This window comes from Aspergillus thermomutatus (genome assembly GCF_002237265.1).
Source record: "Aspergillus thermomutatus strain HMR AF 39 chromosome Unknown NODE_51, whole genome shotgun sequence".
Classification (NCBI taxonomy): Eukaryota; Fungi; Ascomycota; class Eurotiomycetes; order Eurotiales; family Aspergillaceae; genus Aspergillus; species Aspergillus thermomutatus.
This window is the reverse complement of record NW_020798100.1, coordinates 23534-41215: the sequence shown is the minus strand read 5'-3', so window position 1 is coordinate 41215 and position 17682 is coordinate 23534. Positions and strand designations below refer to the sequence as shown.

General features: G+C 53.5%; 7 protein-coding genes across 7 annotated transcripts; 3 read left to right on the top strand and 4 right to left on the bottom strand.

Annotated features, from left to right (window-relative positions):
* Positions 1 to 491: 491 nt before the first annotated feature.
* Positions 492 to 2045, top strand: CDV56_104907 (dienelactone hydrolase; the record flags this gene model as incomplete). The annotated part of the gene is made up of 4 exons (XM_026758526.1): positions 492 to 822; positions 895 to 970; positions 1190 to 1542; positions 1630 to 2045. 4 exons carry the CDS (start codon positions 492 to 494, stop codon positions 2043 to 2045), a joined length of 1176 nt encoding a protein of 391 aa, XP_026616034.1.
* Positions 2046 to 2141: 96 nt separating this feature from the next.
* On the bottom strand, positions 2142 to 4872 carry CDV56_104668 (pseudouridine-5'-phosphate glycosidase/carbohydrate kinase family protein; the record flags this gene model as incomplete). The annotated part of the gene is made up of 7 exons (XM_026758287.1): positions 2142 to 3462; positions 3534 to 3834; positions 3892 to 4122; positions 4181 to 4222; positions 4269 to 4368; positions 4422 to 4630; positions 4686 to 4872. 7 exons carry the CDS (start codon positions 4870 to 4872, stop codon positions 2142 to 2144), a joined length of 2391 nt encoding a protein of 796 aa, XP_026616033.1.
* A 393-nt stretch (positions 4873 to 5265) lies between these two features.
* On the top strand, positions 5266 to 6972 carry CDV56_104490 (dolichyl-diphosphooligosaccharide--protein glycotransferase subunit OST1; the record flags this gene model as incomplete). Its single annotated transcript, XM_026758109.1, has 3 exons — positions 5266 to 5612; positions 5710 to 6790; positions 6847 to 6972. The coding sequence occupies 3 exons, from the start codon at positions 5266 to 5268 to the stop codon at positions 6970 to 6972; spliced, it is 1554 nt and encodes a 517-aa protein (XP_026616032.1).
* A 409-nt stretch (positions 6973 to 7381) lies between these two features.
* On the bottom strand, positions 7382 to 8626 carry CDV56_104333 (mRNA guanylyltransferase; the record flags this gene model as incomplete). Its single annotated transcript, XM_026757952.1, has 1 exon — positions 7382 to 8626. One exon carries the CDS (start codon positions 8624 to 8626, stop codon positions 7382 to 7384), a length of 1245 nt encoding a protein of 414 aa, XP_026616031.1.
* Positions 8627 to 9350: 724 nt separating this feature from the next.
* On the bottom strand, positions 9351 to 13187 carry CDV56_103874 (uncharacterized protein; the record flags this gene model as incomplete). Its single annotated transcript, XM_026757493.1, has 12 exons — positions 9351 to 9742; positions 9834 to 10469; positions 10575 to 10780; positions 10888 to 10955; positions 11326 to 11418; positions 11476 to 11844; positions 11911 to 12177; positions 12230 to 12316; positions 12374 to 12445; positions 12503 to 12610; positions 12686 to 13065; positions 13136 to 13187. 12 exons carry the CDS (start codon positions 13185 to 13187, stop codon positions 9351 to 9353), a joined length of 2730 nt encoding a protein of 909 aa, XP_026616030.1.
* A 535-nt stretch (positions 13188 to 13722) lies between these two features.
* CDV56_103675 (agmatinase) lies at positions 13723 to 15122 on the top strand (the record flags this gene model as incomplete). The annotated part of the gene is made up of 3 exons (XM_026757294.1): positions 13723 to 13848; positions 13909 to 14035; positions 14095 to 15122. 3 exons carry the CDS (start codon positions 13723 to 13725, stop codon positions 15120 to 15122), a joined length of 1281 nt encoding a protein of 426 aa, XP_026616029.1.
* Positions 15123 to 16216: 1094 nt separating this feature from the next.
* cdc42 (Rho family GTPase CDC42) lies at positions 16217 to 17202 on the bottom strand (the record flags this gene model as incomplete). The annotated part of the gene is made up of 4 exons (XM_026757073.1): positions 16217 to 16276; positions 16344 to 16722; positions 16894 to 17013; positions 17183 to 17202. 4 exons carry the CDS (start codon positions 17200 to 17202, stop codon positions 16217 to 16219), a joined length of 579 nt encoding a protein of 192 aa, XP_026616028.1.
* Positions 17203 to 17682: the final 480 nt, after the last annotated feature.

The following is a 17682-nucleotide window of genomic DNA, read 5'->3' as shown; positions in this document are numbered from 1 at the left end:
TCGGCCCTATAGCCTATCACCAGCGACGAGATTACGAGGTAAAGACGCGGATGCGCTCGGAGACCCCTTGTTACAACGTATGGTTCGAGAATGGATCCTCGATTGACTCGATGGAGCCTGAAGCCTGTCTGGAACACACTGACTGGATCGTGCCGTCGGTGCCAATAATCGTCGACGTCAGAGCGGTGTTGGCGCCGAGGAATGTATGGAGTACAGGGGGAATGCGAGCAAACCAGTTCATGGGGATACAGAAACCCCAAGAGTCTTAACTTATGTCATTCGGCATATTCCTATGTTGGCTTGTGTGGAAATGCATTGAGTGTAGCTAGAGCGGTGATAAATGATCGGTATATACATATGTATATCCCAGCCAGTGAGTATATGTCGAAAGTCATTAAGCTAGTACTGTGCTAATTTTCAAAAGGTCAAATTTGGTATCATTATCAGCATTGAGATATTCCCAAGGGATAGCTGGCTCATTCCCAGGCAAAATGGATAGACTGCGCCAGCATCTCTCTCGACGGCGTCGCAGCAGCAGCTCCAGCGCGACACCTCTTCAGTCGCCCAGGTCCCCAAGTTTCTCCAGCACCGACAGGCGCAAGGATGAACAGGACGCATCTCCGCGACGTCTCTATGTAACGTCTGACACGCATGATTTCGACTCGAGCATAATCGCGCGCTTCCAAGGCGAAGGGTTCGAGGTGGAGTATTTGCCATTTCTGGGTGGGAACGAAGATGTTGAGAGAGATCGCAAGGATCTGGAGAACTTGTTGCACGAGAGGGAGGATGATCTCGAGCCCGGGGAAAGATACGCCGTCGTTGGTATGTCCAGCTCCAGCCTTTCGAACTCGGCGTCTATTGTCTAGGTTGGAGCCAATTGCTCATGAAAACCAGCATATCACCGGCCGGCCTTTCTGCTCCTCGCATCGCACCACCAGTCCACAACAGCTACCAATCCTCTTCCCAGATTGTGCGCTCTAGTCACCTACTACCCCCGAGGACCCTTTGAAAGAACCTGCAAGGGAGACTCAGACCAGATCAACAGATCCCCGCCATGTCTTCTTCCGCCCTCCACCACATCAACATCCACCTCCTCATGCCACTCATCCCTCTCCCTCCTCCCCATTCAGATCCACCTAGCAGGCCATCAAAGCTCCTCCTTCTGGGATGACTACAGCGTCCACCCCAGCAAAAAGCGCCACAGATGCCACCTCTTCTTCTACCCAGAGTCCGAACCGGGCTTCGCAGAGCACCCGAGTCCGACCTACGACCGGATCAGCTCCCGACTCGCCTGGAGCCGAGCGCTGGATTGCCTCAAGCGCGGATTCGGGTGGCCCGGCGGGAGCTGGAAGACGCCCGACGTCGAGACCATCTGGGAGGAATACTGGCGGAATCTGCTCTTCGATGCGAACCGTCACGCCGAGGCGGAGCAGCACGCCGCCAAGACGCCGAAGATGATGATTGGGAGCGGGGATCCTAACAGTCTAGACAGGCAGATTGACGAGACCCCGCTGGTGAATTGTGTTCCGACCATGGTTGGGGGTATGTGTCATTGTCATTGTCATTGTCACCTTCTGATTCACCCGGACACGCGGTGTGTGCTGTGTGCTTACCGCATCGATGAAACAGGAAGCGATGAGCGTTCGATTTCAACCTTCTACGCGACAGCGTTCTTCCCCACCGGGCCCCCATCTCAGCACATCCGCTTGCTTTCTCGCACCGTCGGTCCGGACCGCATCGTCGACGAGATCCTGCTTGCGTTCCGCCATACCGAGGAAATACCCTGGTTGCTCCCGCGGGTACCGCCCACGGACCGCGACGTGAAGATTGTCCTCGTGATGACGGCCAGTTTCCGCGCGGGCAAGCTCTCCCGGCAGAATATCTACTGGGACCAGGCGAGTGTGCTGGTGCAGATTGGGTTGTTGGATCCGGCTCTCGTGCCGGGGGGTTTCCGCGGGACCGGCAAGACGAGGGAGGGCAGAGAGGATGTGGAAAGGTTGCCTGTTGTTGGTGTGGAAGGGGTGGAGAGGGTCCTGAATGGGTAGAGAGTAGTAGTGATTAGACCGTGGAGAGTACAAGTCGCGCACGAGTCAAGGCTCGGGTATGAAGTCATCTATATCGATATCTGTGACATGACACTGTTATAAGGCATCCATCAATGATCGCAGGCCAACAAGATCCCTGCTCACACCCCCAGGACTCTTCAATGTCCTCAGACTAGCCTCCTGCGCTAGAGGAATGACCTCCTCGACCGATTTCCCTGACCCCCTTGCAAGCCCAGCAACAACCGCGCCCAGCAGCGTGTCCCCCGCACCGTTGACACTCACAATCTCCCCATCCGCCAGGATTCCCGCCGAAGGGAAAAGCCGCATATACACACCCCCGATCAGCTCATCTGTAGGCGAGGCGCGAGAGAGGATATGCGGCGCCGAATCAGTAGATGTGAGACGAGCATCTCCAGGACGCAGCAGTTGGGTCACCAGAACCCCCCGAGCGCCCAATTTCGTGATGATGCACGGAATAAAGGGAAGTAGTTGGATGCTCTGCTGTGGAATTCCCTGATCCACCAGCTCGGCAGTCGTCATTGCAACGAGGCGGTCTCGCGAGCCAGACGCGGACATTCCCATGGCGTCAATGATGCGCCACCAGCCTTCGGACTCGAACAGCCCTGATTCGCGGGCTGTCGTGTACATGGCTGTGAGCTCGTACTGATTAGGAGCGGCGAGACTGATGCCGTTGTTGGGGACAGCCCCGGCCGGTCCAATTGCTGCATCCACCTCGGAACTCTCGGAGAACAGACGGCGAGACTTCGCCGTGGAGACTGGCTCGAAGGCGACCCGCGCACCGTGCTGCTTAGCAACGGCAATCCATCTGGCAAAAACCGCCGGACTCCAGTTCGCATCCACGACCACCCACTGAGGCTGCGTGCGGCGGATCAGGGGCTCCCAGAACTCGTCAAAATCAAGCATGTGCTCCGGCAGCTCCATGATGCCCATGTCAGCCATAGCCACAACGAGGTCGCGCTTCGCATCGTTGATGGCGATATATTGTGCCGTGCGCGCTCCAGACGAGGCAGGCAGGACTTGTACGCCGGTGGTGGGGAGCCCCTCCTCCTTGAGCGTGGACAGCGCAGCACGGCCACTCAGATCATCCCCGACTACACTGCAGAATAGGACAGAGCTTCCAAGATAATGAGACGCAATGGCAACATTGTGGCCTACTCCGCCCAGGCTCTGCCCGATGACCGCGGGATTTGATGTGTGAGGAACGGGTGTGACCTTGTCGCTCTCGCTAGCAAAGGGGGTATAATCGCAGGACAGGTCGATCGCAAGAGAGCCAGCAACAAGGACATCTGCCTTATCCAGTTGTTCAATTGTACTCTCAGTTAGGGGTTTACGGTCCACCGCGGCCTCTGAAGTTGCTTGGTCAGCTCTTGCGCTCTCGGAGATTACTGGCATGTGTCTGCAACATTAGGGACATTCTAAGTTTCGCAGTAATCTTTTATCACATAACCATCAAAATGGTAAACTCACCGGCCTTCAGAGCCTCTATCGGCCTGCTCTAATCTGGCAAGTTCAACCGCCACCTTGGTTGCGCGCTTCACGTTGGCCTCGACCAGGGCCCTGTTGGCAATCACACTCTTTCCGCCACTAAGCTCCTTGATTTTCGCAAGCACGAAAGGTGTGTTGTCGCTTCCTCGGTAGCCTTCGACTTCAGCCAAGCGAATCGCCTCTTCTATTATCGTGTCCATTTCGCCTTTGGGGATCGACTGTTCCGCTGGCACTGGATTGGCAAAATGGATACCAGAGTTTACAGGAAGCTTCGATTGCGCGTCTGTTTTGTGTTAGTACGAATAGGCCAATTGAGTGAAGAGAGGCCTGGCTGCCTTACATATAATCGCAGCCGCTTCCGCTTCATCTCGGATTACTCTGGGACTCTTGATCCCACTGTCGCGTGTGAAAAAGGCAGGGAAGTCCACAGAGCCTTCACGGCCATCGGCAAATGTCCCAACACAGACTCCCTCGGTTTCTAGGAACTCAAGTGTCCGCGGGATATCCAGAAAGCTCTTGCATCCGGAACTGACAACAGCAACAGGCGTCCGTCCCAGCTCAGTCAAATCGGCTGCATCGCGCTCAGGTCAGCTAGAAATCACATCGCGAGGTGAGATTGGTTCACGTACCCGAGATATCCATGGACGACTCCCCGCCACGGTGAACACCACCTAGGTCAGTCAGTCTACGCAAACCATAGCATAGCGGTATACCCACCGAGACCACCTGTCCCGAACACCTTGATACCAGCCAAGTGAGCAAGCACCATTGTTCCCGAAACTGTTGTTCCTCCATGAAGTCGTCTACCAGCCATTCCCTGAAAAACGTCAGTCAAGTAATTGAGATCCCCATATTTGAAAGTCATTGTACCAGACCGCATATATAACCGAGGTCCCTACGCGAAACCTTCAAGGCATTCTTTTTCTCTGCCGTCGATGCTAGCTCAATGAGCTCCTCAGCACCAAGGCCAACCCTAGCAACCCCATTGAGAATGCCGATTGTGGCAGGAATTCCACCATTGACTCGAACGACGGATTCAAGCAAAGAGGCGAGAGCGACACTCTCGGGATATGGAAAGCCTACCATTGGTATTAGCCTCGCTTGCTACTCATGGCCATGTTGGCTCAGACATACCGTGTGTATAGATCGTAGACTCCAGTGCCACTACTGGCTTCCCTGTAGCCACCGCATCACGAATCTCCTCTGATACTTTCAAGAATTTGCTTTGTGCGACGTCATGATAGCGTCGAATTACCGGAGGAGCTCTTGTTGCTGGTCCCCGAGCTCTGCAACAGAGTCGGGCAGCGGCTTGTGAAAGCATGACAAGGGCAGTCGGTCGCTGTGGAAAACAATACGAAACTGACTCTTGTAAATCAATCAAAGCAACAGGAGGACAGATGAATGATGACAATTGACAATGTTTGGACGAGGGAAAGTGGACTCAGGTTGCAGTAGTAATTAGCTATCGGTCTATCGCCGATAAGCTGATTGTGCCGCCTTGGCTGCCGTAATTAAGGTACGGTACCTTACGGACGTACGTAACCAACTACTGTTTGGGGACACCTCAGCATCTGGACAGTTTTGGACCTTCTCTTTACTCCCTTCCATTCCCCCAATTCTTCCAATCTATCTTCCTGTGCTTCTCTCGGCATCTCCCGGTGAGATAGATTGTGTACAGCGGCGGGTCTGCTCAAAAAGACCGCCCATCGTCACAATGAGGCCATTTACCGCAGTCACTGCGCTCTGCGGGCTGTTGTTCTCGAGCAGCTTAGTATGCGCCGACTCGTCGACCAGCTCGCGAGTCGCTTTACCCGCAGACTTCAAGCCCCAGCAGGTATTCAAAAATGTGAATATGGTCCGGAATATCAATTTGGAGAAGGGATATGTTCGAGAAACCGTCAATGTTGTCGTTGAGAATGTCGATAAACAACCGCAGAGCGACTACTACATACCCTTCCCATCGGACGTGTTTGGCAAGGTTGGAGGATTGGAGGTGAGGGACAAGAAGGCTTCGGAGAAGGGCAGATTTGCCGTTGAGGCTGTGGAAGTCGAATCACCAAGGTGAGTATGCAATTGACTGCCAATGGCTCTGTTTGATCGTGGTATTGCCGACGCCACGGTTGCTTCACTGGAGATTCTCTGCTTCTGGACATGCTAGTCGGATATTGCAAAAAGCTGACCTGTTTGGTCCTCGCAGCGACTACCAGTACTTTGTCGTTCACTTTCCCGAGCCGCTTGCGCCGTCCTCTCAAATCACATTGGGAATCTCATACTCCCTCCTCAACTCTCTCATTCCACGCCCCGCCGCCATCGGCCAAGCTGACAAGCAGTATCTCACCTATTCTTTCTCCGCTTATACTCCATCCGCATATCAAACAGTGACTCAGAAGACCAAGGTTAAATTCCCCAGTACCAATGTGCCCGACTACACCACCACTTCAGGGTTGAAGTCCGGCTCCGATCCCGAGCGTCAGGGCACCAGCTACACGTACGGCCCCTATGATACGGCCAAGCTTGCTCCAGGAACTAGTTACCCTATCTCAGTGCGCTACGAATTCACCAAGCCTGTGATCACCGCATCCTTGTTGGAGCGGGACCTGGAGGTCTCCCATTGGGGTGGAAACCTGGCGACGGAGGAGCGGTACTGGCTCCGCAACAATGGCTCCACGCTCTTGAACCAATTCTCCCGCGTGGAGTGGACTTTGACCAACTACCAGCAGTTGCCGTCCTCGGCGGTCCGTGAACTCAAGTATCCTCTCAAGCCTGGTTCGGTCGATCCGTACTTCATCGATGACATTGGCAATGTTTCTACGAGCCGTTACCGGCCCGGAATGCCCCCCAAGCGGGAAGGATCTCTGGAGCTTCGTCCTCGTTTCCCAATCTTTGGTGGCTGGAACTACAGCTTCCGCATTGGCTGGAATGATGAGCTATCCACTTATCTGCGTAAGGCAGCTACCGGTGCCGACTCCTATGTCCTGAAGGTCCCTTTCATCGAGGGATTCAAGGTGCCTGAGGGAGCTCAGTACGAGAAGGTCGTTGTCAGGGTGATCCTTCCCGAGGGCGCTCGAAATGTCCGGTATCAGGTTCTGGAGGGATCCTCCAGCAATGGCCTCCCTAGCTCGAGCCAGATCCAATCTCACATTTCCAAGCACAAGACCTACATGGACACATTGGGCCACACAATGTTGACCCTTACAGTCGAGAATCTCTCGGACGAGGCTCGTGATTCTCAGATAGTGGTAAGTTTGGCCCCTAGTCGTTTCTATGAACTTTTGACATGCTGACATGGCGTTAGGTTACTTACGATTACTCTTTCTGGGACGGCCTGCGCAAGCCCTTCACCATCACTGCTGGAATGTTCACTGTCTTCGTCGCCGCGTGGGTCGTCGGAAATCTCGATGTCAGCATCAAGAAGCGGTGAATGCCTTCTAGGGTGTATTTTTTGTCATATTATGAGAGCCATTTCTTTTCCTCTTGTCTCGTACATCGGAGAACACAGTGATATGTACAAGAGTTCCAACAACGCGTAGAGCCAAGTAGAGCAGCCCCTTTGTACTACTCGAACCCGTAGGGAATTGCGAAATGGCCGAACCGAAAACCTTCTCGAGATTGCGAATTCTAAAGAGAAAGATGATACACAAGCTGAGCCCAGAACCCCCGCAGTGACTGCCTTCCTTCCTTGCTCCTCTCCCATGCTCTGCGATATCGCAGATGATAAACGCCAGACGCCTTGCAAACCAACATCGATGTGAGTGAAATAAGTTACAAAGGCCAGAAGATAAAGCAGCCAGCCTTGAGCTATTTTGAGAGGCAAAACGATGACGGCCGGTCTACTCCTCGAATTTCCTCTTGACCCCATTTCCGTTCACGCTGGGTGGCACCGGTCTCGCACGGCGTCTGCGTTCTTCCTCCTCGGCAGCGGCCTGGGCCTGCCGTTTCTTCCAGGCGGCTTTGATTGCCGGCGCGACGCGGATGAGATCCTCCTCTGTGACGCGGTCTTCGATACTCTCGAGAACCTTCTCGACGGTCGAGATGTGGTTGGCGTCGGCCTTGTCGTCGCGGAGCCTATGGAACCGCCACCTCCCCTGCTCGTCCTTGAAGCATTCAACGATCGAGTCGTCCAGCGGGACCTGCAGGGCCTTAAGGGCCTCCCAGTCCGACTCGGAGACGTACATCTCCCCCCAGGGCTGGTATTCGTTGGCGTTGAGCATGACAAACAGATGGCAGATCGGAACGGCGTCGTAGTCCGGGTAGGGCTCAGTGATGCCGTCGCCTTCGTCGTCCGTGTCTGGTTCGAGGAGGGGGAACTCGAGACGCAGGCGGAAGTCGATGGTGTTCTCGGAGGGGGGCTTCCATTTGAGGATGTGCTCGTCCGTGCCGATGCGGTAGGGGGTACTGCGGCAGGTGAAGATGAGGCCGTCGTTGCCGTGGATCTTCTTGACTTTGGGGATGATTTCGCGGAACATCATTTCGATGCCGTAGCTGAACTGCGTGGATTTGTCCTCCACCGCGAACGCGCGGTGTTCCTTCTCCTCGGGGAATTTTTTATAGAGCGCGTTGTACGGCTTTAGCACCTTCTCCTTGAAATACGCCAGCCGCTTGTCCAGTGTCCGGTGCATGAGCTTCTGCCCGTCCAAAACTAAACAGTCAAACACGAGAAACTTGAGCTGCTGCGTGCCGTCCTCGTACGTGTCATTGACCAGCTCGCCGTCGATTAGGGTATCGACGTGGAAGGACTGGAACGTCTCGTCGCCCGGCTGGGGGAAGTGCAGGCCCGGCACGTAGCGGTAGTCATTCTTGCGGTCGATCAGGTAGTGAATTTCTGGTGATTCCTCGGATTCACCGCGTGCGAAGTACATAAGACATCGAATCCCGTCCGTTTTCTCGCATACGTAGTAGTCCTCCCGTTGGAGCTCGAGGAGATGCCGTTTCGAAAAACTGACCGGTTGTGCGCCGGGGAAATTGAGGTTATTGCGCCCCAATAAGGTGGCGACCTCCCGGCGGAATTGATCCGCCAGTTCGGGCTCGGCTTTGATGCCTACAGCATCGAGATCGGGAACGGATGTGTTGACCATCTTGGACGGAAGGGTAACGGTGGCTTTTACAGCGCGTGGAGCGAGGGACGAGCTGGAGGTGAGTATAGCTGGAGCGACAGGTGAGCTCTCGCCCGGAGGCGCATAAAGTGAAAGGTGTGCGCAATCCTTGATCGTAGGGCTCTATTCGAGTATGGAAAGTTGAATCAGATTGCGGTCATTTTATCCAGATTGATAATGAGGCGCATCCATGGCAGAACGAAGTTCATTCTTTGATCCCGGCGGCCTTGCGGAGATACCAGTGGCGGCCTGAGGCAGAACTCCAACTGATGTAAGTATACAGATTTGATCCACAAGCTGAAATAGTTTCTACCGAACAGAGCTCCTTTTATATTTTAGGTTCTAATGGGGTCATATTCTCAAACAGATAACCTGCAGTGTCTGATTTTCCTCTAACACTGTGTGTATAACAATGTGATATGTCCTTTGAATGTTTCCATGAAGAGAAGAAAAGAGAACAGGAATCGAAAGTCGTCAGCAACCCAACTTGAAACAGGAAGACTCCATATGCCGGTGTACAATAAACTTAGGGGTATCATTTCATCACAGCCGAACAGCTCCATACCAGAAGAACCTCATCCCTGAACCTCCATTAAACGCCATCACACTCGCCAACCGCAGGACAAGAAAGAGATACTGGGAAACGAAACAAGAAGAAGACGGTCATCACCCATAACCAGCTGGGATGAAGCACTGAAAGACAAAATTACGAAGAGGCCGCCACAGGTAGCTTCTTTGGAGCTGGCGCAGGGGTCTTCTTCGCTGCATCTGTTGCGTTGTCTGATCCCGTCACGGAGACAGGGGATGCTAGGGGAATATCGTCCATCGGCTGAAACGGATTTCCATCGTTTGTTGGAGTGGTGTCACCGCTCGAGAAGAGTCCGCCGCCGCGAGCTCCGCCCAAGGCATGAGAAAGCATCTCCTTGATTCGCACGTACTTGTATTTCTTCTTGGTCGAGATCAATGGATGAGTGGCCAGGGGTTGTGGGCGCGAGCGAAGAATCGCAGCCATGACGGCATCTTTCTCCTCGTCCGAGTCGACGGGACCGTTGTTCTCCAGATCATCCTGAAGCGGAGCATTCGCATCGATGGCCGCCTCTGTAGGATAGAAAAGATACAGTCAGCTCGACGCGTACTCCACAGTGAACGTGAAGAACAACAATAAACGAAAAAAAAAAAAAAAACTCACTCTGCTGACGGGCTTGGTTCTTCTTCTGATACGCCTGGAGAAGCATGTCGTAGGGCAAAGAACGACCGGGCACCGCACGCTTCGCACCCATCGAGTGACTCTTGCAGGTCAACGAACGCGCACACTGAGCACCATTCGGCAGAATTACACCACACTGCTTCTCAACATCGACGGGACCCTTCGGCTTCGGTGCCTTAGGCTTAGGCTCCTCCTTCTTCTTTTTCTTCTTGGGCTCCTTATCCTCCTCGCCCTCGGTCTTGCGCTTCTTGCCCTTCTTCGTCCCGTCCTCCGCCATGCCCTTGACGGCGCTCTTCTTCGCGCCCTTCTGCGCCTTGATCGAATCATCCCCGTCCTTGTCGCCGCCCGCGGCGTCGTCGTCCCCATCCTTATCCTTCTCTTTGGCCCGGTTCGCCGCATCGCGCGCCTCTTTCTTCCGCCGTGCCTTCTCCTGCTTCGCGCGGATACAGCCGCGGATATGCTCTACTGCATTCTGCTTGAGGACCGGCCTCTTGCACGTCTTGCATATCACCGTCTCCAAATTGTCTTCCTCGCGGGGCTTGCCCGTCGGGAAGGCAGCCATGGTCTTCTCATCGATCTCCGGGAGTACGGGCGACGAGCCGGGCGATTCGGGTACTTCTACATTAGGCAGGAATGATATTAGCCCCCTTTCATCCCATCCCGTCTGAGTGTGCCTCGATCAACCCGATAGCTTGTATCCGAGCGTATACAGCAAAGACCTACCCGCCGCAGCCTTCTTCGCCTTGGCCGACTTGGCCGCCTTCTTCAATTTAATCTTCGTAGGCTTCGTATCTTTCTCGGAGTACTTGTACCCCGACGCATCCACCAAGCTGCCCGAGTTCGAAGCGACCGACGACGCTTTACACAGGAACCCCCAATCAGCTCGAATCACCCCAACAACAGTATCTCGTGACATTGAGCGCACGTACCTCGACCAGAATCACCGTTAGTAGCCATGATCGAGCGCGTACAAAAGGCTGGTCCGTAACTCGAGTGCGATGAACAACCCGACTAAGCCAGTAATGTAAATTCCGACCGTCTGATGAGCAGAGGTGGGACGATAGATTTGTCGTTGAGTTTGAGTGCTGCGGCGGGTTTGGCTCTCTGGCTCCGGAATTGATCAGTTCACTTCCAATCTGGGCCTCCGCATGAGGCGGTCACGTGAGGATATCAGCTCTGTGATAAGCCGGGGGGCGGGAGCAACAATAAAGTCACGGAAATCCAGAACAGTTTCTAACTATTGAAGCCAAGTACTTGGGGCTTTGTTCGAAATAGTTTGATATTGTACAATATGCGTCTACTATACAAAGTAGTGATGTGAAGAGCTCTCAATGTACAGCAGTTACAACACTGCCTATCCAGTGTTGGAACTGCTATTCTGATCCAGAAAACCAAATGTGCCTCATAATCCGTGCTTCGAGAAACACAGACTGCTATTCGTCCCTCCAAATCCAAAGCTGTTTGTTAGTGCTACTGTGATCTGACGCTCTTGTGCCTGGTTCGGGGCATAGTTGCAGTCAAAGCCTTCCGCCAGACGGTCCAAGTTGATGGTCGGTGGCATCACATTCTAACGATCAACAGTCAGTCAAGTACATTTATCTCGACTTATAGCTGCTGAACCCACCTCGTTGATAGCAAGGACGGTGAATAACGACTCAAGAGCACCCGCGCCACCGAGTAAATGACCTACAGCCCCCTTTGTGCTGCTGACATTGATCTCAGCCGCGTTCTGCTTCCCTCCGGGGCCGAGAAGGAGAGACTTTATTGCTGCATTTTCCGCAGCATCCCCAACCACAGTGGACGTAGCGTGTGCATTGACATAGTCGACAGCCGACGGTGAGAGGCTCGCATTTTTTAGAGCCTTCCTCATCGCCATCCATGCCCCCTCGCCATTCTCCTTAGGCGCTGTCATATGGTGGGCATCGCCGGAGCAGCCGTAGCCTTTCAGCTCTGCGTAAATGCGAGCGCCTCTGGCCTTTGCATGCTCCAGCTCCTAATAGATGAAAAACAGGCTCTAGTCAGCACCAGTTGATGTCGTCAAGTCGAAGAGGTCACCCACCTCTAATACTAGCATGGCCGCGCCTTCACCGACCACGAATCCTTTCCGGTCTGCATCAAAGGGTCTCGATGCCTTTTCCGGGGCATCATTGAAATCAGTAGCGAGACTTCTTGCTCGAGCAAAGCCGCCAATGGCCAACGGATGAATGCATGACTCCGCACCGCCAGCCAGCATCAAGTCCGCATCACCACAAGCGATAAAACGAGCTGCATCACCGATCGAATGCGCTCCGGTCGTGCAGGCCGTTGTGACCGCATGGTTGGGGCCCTTCCCAAAATAAGTGTCTCGTTCAGTGATTGACTCAGGGGCAATCGCTCACCATAAATCCATACCTCATAGAGATATGACCGGCGCCCAGGTTGATCAGGAGCTTTGGGACAAACAACGGAGATACCTTTCTGTACCCCTGTACGAGACTCTGTCAATAATGAGGCGCGTTGGACTCATGAGCGGAAAGACCAACCCCTTTGTCATATGCCACGACCGTGTCATAGATCTCATCAAAGTTCCCGATACCAGAACCCAGACAAATACCCTAAACACATCATCAGCCACGGCGCTTCGAGTAAGTAGCGCATCAACCGTCACGCACCGTAGCTTCTCTCTCCTCAAACGCCGTAGGCTTCCAACCGGCATCTTCCAGCGCTTCCTCGGAGGCAGCCATGGCATACTGAGCGAACCGAGCCATCTTCCGCTCGTCCTGCCAAACCAGTCATTACCCCCAGCACAAATACTCCAATTCAATCAGGAAGCGACGATAGCAATCATCACATACATCTCTGCTTAGCCATTCCGAAGCCGTCCAACCGCCCTCCTGCCGGGGGCCTGCAGGCACCACAGCAGCAATCTGGCATGGCAAGTCCGCGAACCGAGCGTCGCGGTGCTTCACATTGACAATACCGCAATGACCATCCAGCAGGCGTTTCCAGGTGCGACGAACCCCTATACATGAAAGCAAGGATAAAGCGGCATGATCAGCAAAGCCATCCGGTGCAAAATTCCGGGATTGATCGCATGCAAAGACCTTCCCCTTCTGGACAATCGGAGGAGTGGGGAAGGGAACCAGCCCAGTTGTTGGAGACCGAGGAAGAGAGGAGAAACCAGAACAACGCGACGAAATAGTCTCCCAAGCACCAATGTCAAGATAATCTAGTGCTAGTGCAGATGCAAATAGATGCTGGCATGCAGGAAAAGTGAAAAAATCAAAGGGATGGTATCGACTCACCTACACCCAGAGGTGTGACTGCGCCTAAACCCGTTACAACAACCCGACGCATGGCATACTGATTGGTGGCCAAAGGGGACAAACAAACCACTGTAGAGCTTGTTCAAGAGGTAGATAACTAAGGTATCGACCTAGGTAAGGTGCTCCTCTATGAAGTTGAAATTTGACCTATTTCCGACCCAGCCAATACCTGACCAGCGTCTAACCAGTGGTCACTGGGAGTCTGGGACGGACCAGAAGGGAAAGTCTGCACGACGTCAGAACGAAGCAGCCCACTTTTTTTTATGGTCCATGGGCAGAGAGTCAACTAAGTACAGCGCAGCGGGTCTGCGGTCGACGGAAAAGAGCCAGAGAATTGATTCTGATTTGTCGCCAGGTTGATATATCATAATTGATAGTAGAATATTCGATAGATACCTAGAAGCGTTATGATTCTCCATGATTCGATGAAATCGCCGAGTGAGCCCCGGTTTGCTGCAGAATTGGAGAACATATTAAGAGTCAAGCTTCTCCTATCGCATCCCTCTTCTTCTCAGCCCTTTTGCCATTGCACCTAGGAGTCTTCTGCCCTTCTCAGATATACCATCATGAAGACTACGCTGGTCGGCCTGCTGGCTTTGGCGGGGACGGCCCTGGCCCACGCCCATCATGACGATGCCGAAGTTGTACCCGAGAGTTTGCGGGAAGAACTGCTGAAAAAATGGGACCAGGAGGTACGAGGGATATTGCAGGATTACCTATACACAGACGCATACGATGCTCATTGTATCTAGTTTACATTTTCCGGCATTGCCAGCTTCGCCCACATGAAGCCCGTCAAGTGTCTGGTCGAGCCCGATGAGCGTTACGATATCGCTGTGATCGGCGCGCCCTTTGATACAGCTGTCAGCTACAGACCTGGTACGTTGCTAGCCAGTTATATGCGAATGGCAGGGTCATCCTAATAATATCAATCGCAGGCGCCCGCTTCGGTCCCCGTGCGATCCGCGCCGCCAGCGCCCGCCAGATGGCCGGCACCAGCTACAACACGCGCGCAGGCATCAATCCGTACAGCTCCTGGGCGACGGTCAAGGACTGCGGCGACATCCCCATCACCCCCTTCGACAACGGCCTGGCCGAGCGCCAGATGTACGAAGCCTTCCTGGAACTCGGGTCCCGGGCGGCTGTGACGCCCGCGGACTCCAAGTACGGCGTCAAGGGTATCTCCGCCGGCAAGGCGAAACTCGTGACGCTGGGCGGCGACCACAGCGTTGCGCTGCCGGCTCTACGCGCCCTGTACCAGATCTACCAGAAGCCCATCACGGTGCTGCACTTTGACGCGCACCTCGACACCTGGAATCCGATCCGGTACTCGGCCTACTGGACATCAGAACAGTCGCACTTCAACCACGGCAGCTTTTTCCACAAGGCGAGCCGCGAAGGCCTGATTTGCAACTCGACTTCCGCCCACGCCGGTCTGCGCACCCGGCTCACGGGCGTCGACGACAGCGACTACACCGCGCCCAACACGCCCGAGCAAGGGTTCATGCGCATCCACGCCGATGACATCGACGAGCTGGGCCCCATGGGCATCGTGGACAAGATCATCGAGCGTATTGGCCTCGACCCGGAACAGCCCGTTTACTTGTCCGTCGACATCGATGTGCTGGACCCCGCCACCGCGCCGGGAACAGGTACCCCGGAGCCCGGCGGTTGGACCACCCGCGAGTTCATTCGCATCCTGCGCGGCATTGAGAAGCTGAACATTGTCGGCGCGGATATCGTCGAGGTGTCCCCCAGCTACGACAACAAGGGCGAGACCACCGCTCTGGCAGCGGCGCAGGTCGCCTTTGAGATTATCACCAGTATTGTCAAGGCCGGCGCGGGCGAGGACCTCGGCGGTTGGTACGGACGGAAGGCTGATGGTCAGGTATCTGCGGAGGAGATTGGCAAGGAAGAAACGGAGGCGGAGGCGGAGGCGGAGGCGGAGACGAAGGACGAATTATAATCAATCAGGGAATGCACCTTTGACAGTCATGCGGTTGAGTCGTGGCTGAAGGGACGGTCGCGAGTCCAGCAATTCCGCATGAGAATTGAAGTGCATAGAGCGGCATCTTGGTCACATGACACAATTGAATGAAATTAACGATCCTACTCCATAGGTACTCCAATACCATACGGCCATTAAGAGAGCTTTACGCCACTAAGGCATTGGAAAAATCGATGCTTGCGTACAAGTCGACAAGCCAATCCGTGACGCGAAGACTAAGTAGAGCAATGCAGCGGAAAGGAATTCATCCAGCTCATGTCACTTGCTTGATTTTATCTGTCGTCTGTACTACTCTAGTTCCAAGTGTCTTGCGGAAATCATAATAAAGCGTCATGAAAAGGGTCAAAGCATGTAGTCGAAGTAGGAGGGAATATTTGGTGGCAGAGAAGCGACAGATCACGCAGCAAGATAAGAAGATGGAAAGGAGAAAAAAAAAGTTTGAAAACAGATCAGAATCATCAGCCGGCCAAAACACGACGCCCTGACTTCCAACGCCGATAGAGACGATGAGAGGTTGATCGCAACCTGGGGTAATAAAAATCGGGGATCAAGAATGGTTTGTTGAGGTAGGATAAAGAGCACGGACATTGAGAAGAGGTATGGGACAAATAGAGCAGAGATAAAGAGAGATGAGCCCGTCGCAGTGAGCAAGGAGAAGAGAAAGGTGTTAGCTTGCCGAAGAGAATATAGCGGCACGTATTGAAGATCGACACATGGACGAAGATTCAAGGAATCAAAAGGAATCGTGTGACATGGCCAAGCTGGCGATAGGAATGGAGCATTGTTTCGAAGAAAGTGGTACCGCGCAAAGAAGAGGTGATGGGCTCGAGAGATTACAGTGTGACTTTAATCGAGTAAGCAGTGACCCTGTAACTGGGAAAGCAGGCTTCCGAAACTCCATGGACCTGTGGCACTCTTCGATGAAAGCTGGGTCGCGTAATATCTGTTGGGGCTAGCGTCAATGCGTCAATACTCTCAATGAAAAGAGGCTCCCTCTGAAGTGGACCAACCTGAATCGCCTTTGATGTACAGAAAATTTTGGACGGGAGATTTTACAACAGGACGCATCTAGACTTCTTCTTTGGGGCAGGCTCCAGGGCCGCAACAATTGCCTATGGTTGGAAGTCCGAATCAGTGCCCGATCTCATTTATGGTATTTGAATCGCAGCCGATACGAACCTCGTCAAAGACATCCTTAAGCTTGTACTGTGTCAAAGCGGAGCATTCGACGTATTTTACGGCACCCAGTTCCTTCGCCATCCGATCGCCATCTTCCTTGCGGATGGGTTGCATCTTCTGGCGGGCGAGCTTTTCGCGGACGGCAGGGTCATCCCGAAGATCAGTTTGGGTACCGACGATCAGGCAAGGCACACCGGGGCAGTGGTGGTGAACCTCGGGAAACCACTTCTCGCGGACGTTTTCAAACGAGGCAGGAGAGGTCACCGAGAAGCAGACCAGGAAGACATCTGTCTGAGGGTAGGAAAGGGGGCGGAGACGATCGTAATCCTCCTGACCGGCGGTATCGAACAATCCCAAGGTATAAGGCTCATCGCCGATCCTATAGCAGGTCAATCCGAGTTAGTTGACGATGGCTAAGACGAAATCGCTTCCAACACAGATGCGATGCGCTGATCTCGACTATAGGGAGGCGAGGGCGAAGAATGACAGGTTGAGGTTGTATCGCGAGGGTGCATTTCAACCGCAAACTCGAGTGTCAGATGTCACTTACATGACAGTAACCGCATAGTTGTCAAAGACAGTGGGGACATATTCTGAGGGGAACTTGTTTGTTGTATACGAGATGAGAAGGCATGTCTTTCCAACAGCACCATCACCAACGACGACACACCTGTACAGAATGAAAAGAACCTCGTTAGCATTTGATTGATCCACAGTGACACTTTGACTGTCCACTAAAGGTACTACCCAGAAAGGACAAGGGGGAAAATAGAAGAGGGGAAAGGGGAGGGGAACTGATGGCGAAGGTACAAGTAAAGCAATGAGGGAATTCAACGCACTTAATTGTAGCTACAACCATATTGCAAACTGTAGATATAGAAAAGATCTCTTGAAAGCGAGTGCGTTAAAATCCGTTCCAGAAGATACTCAGGCTCAAGAACGGCGATGGAGAGCGAGGGCGGGTAAAGGTATAACGGATAGGGAGGAAAATCGCGGTGAGGAGGATCGTCGAAAAGGAGATGAAATGGAGATGGCAGAATCGAGATAACGATGATGGGGTGTGAATGGGGGACAGAGGTAGTGGTGGAGGAGAAGGTCAAGACAGAAAATGAGATGGAAATAAAATAATTATTTGGAGATGGAGAACAGTGAGTTGATGGGGGGAGGAGGACAGCCAGCAGACTGAGTGTGAGAGAGTAGAGTATGGTGGTGTGCGGTGAAAGGTAAGGTAAGCAAGCTAAGCCAGTCAGTCAGTCAGTCAGTATCCGTGAATGAAAGAGGAGGACGGTCGAGCCAGCCAATGTGGGCGGGAGAAGTGGAGGAGGAGGAGGAGGAGAAG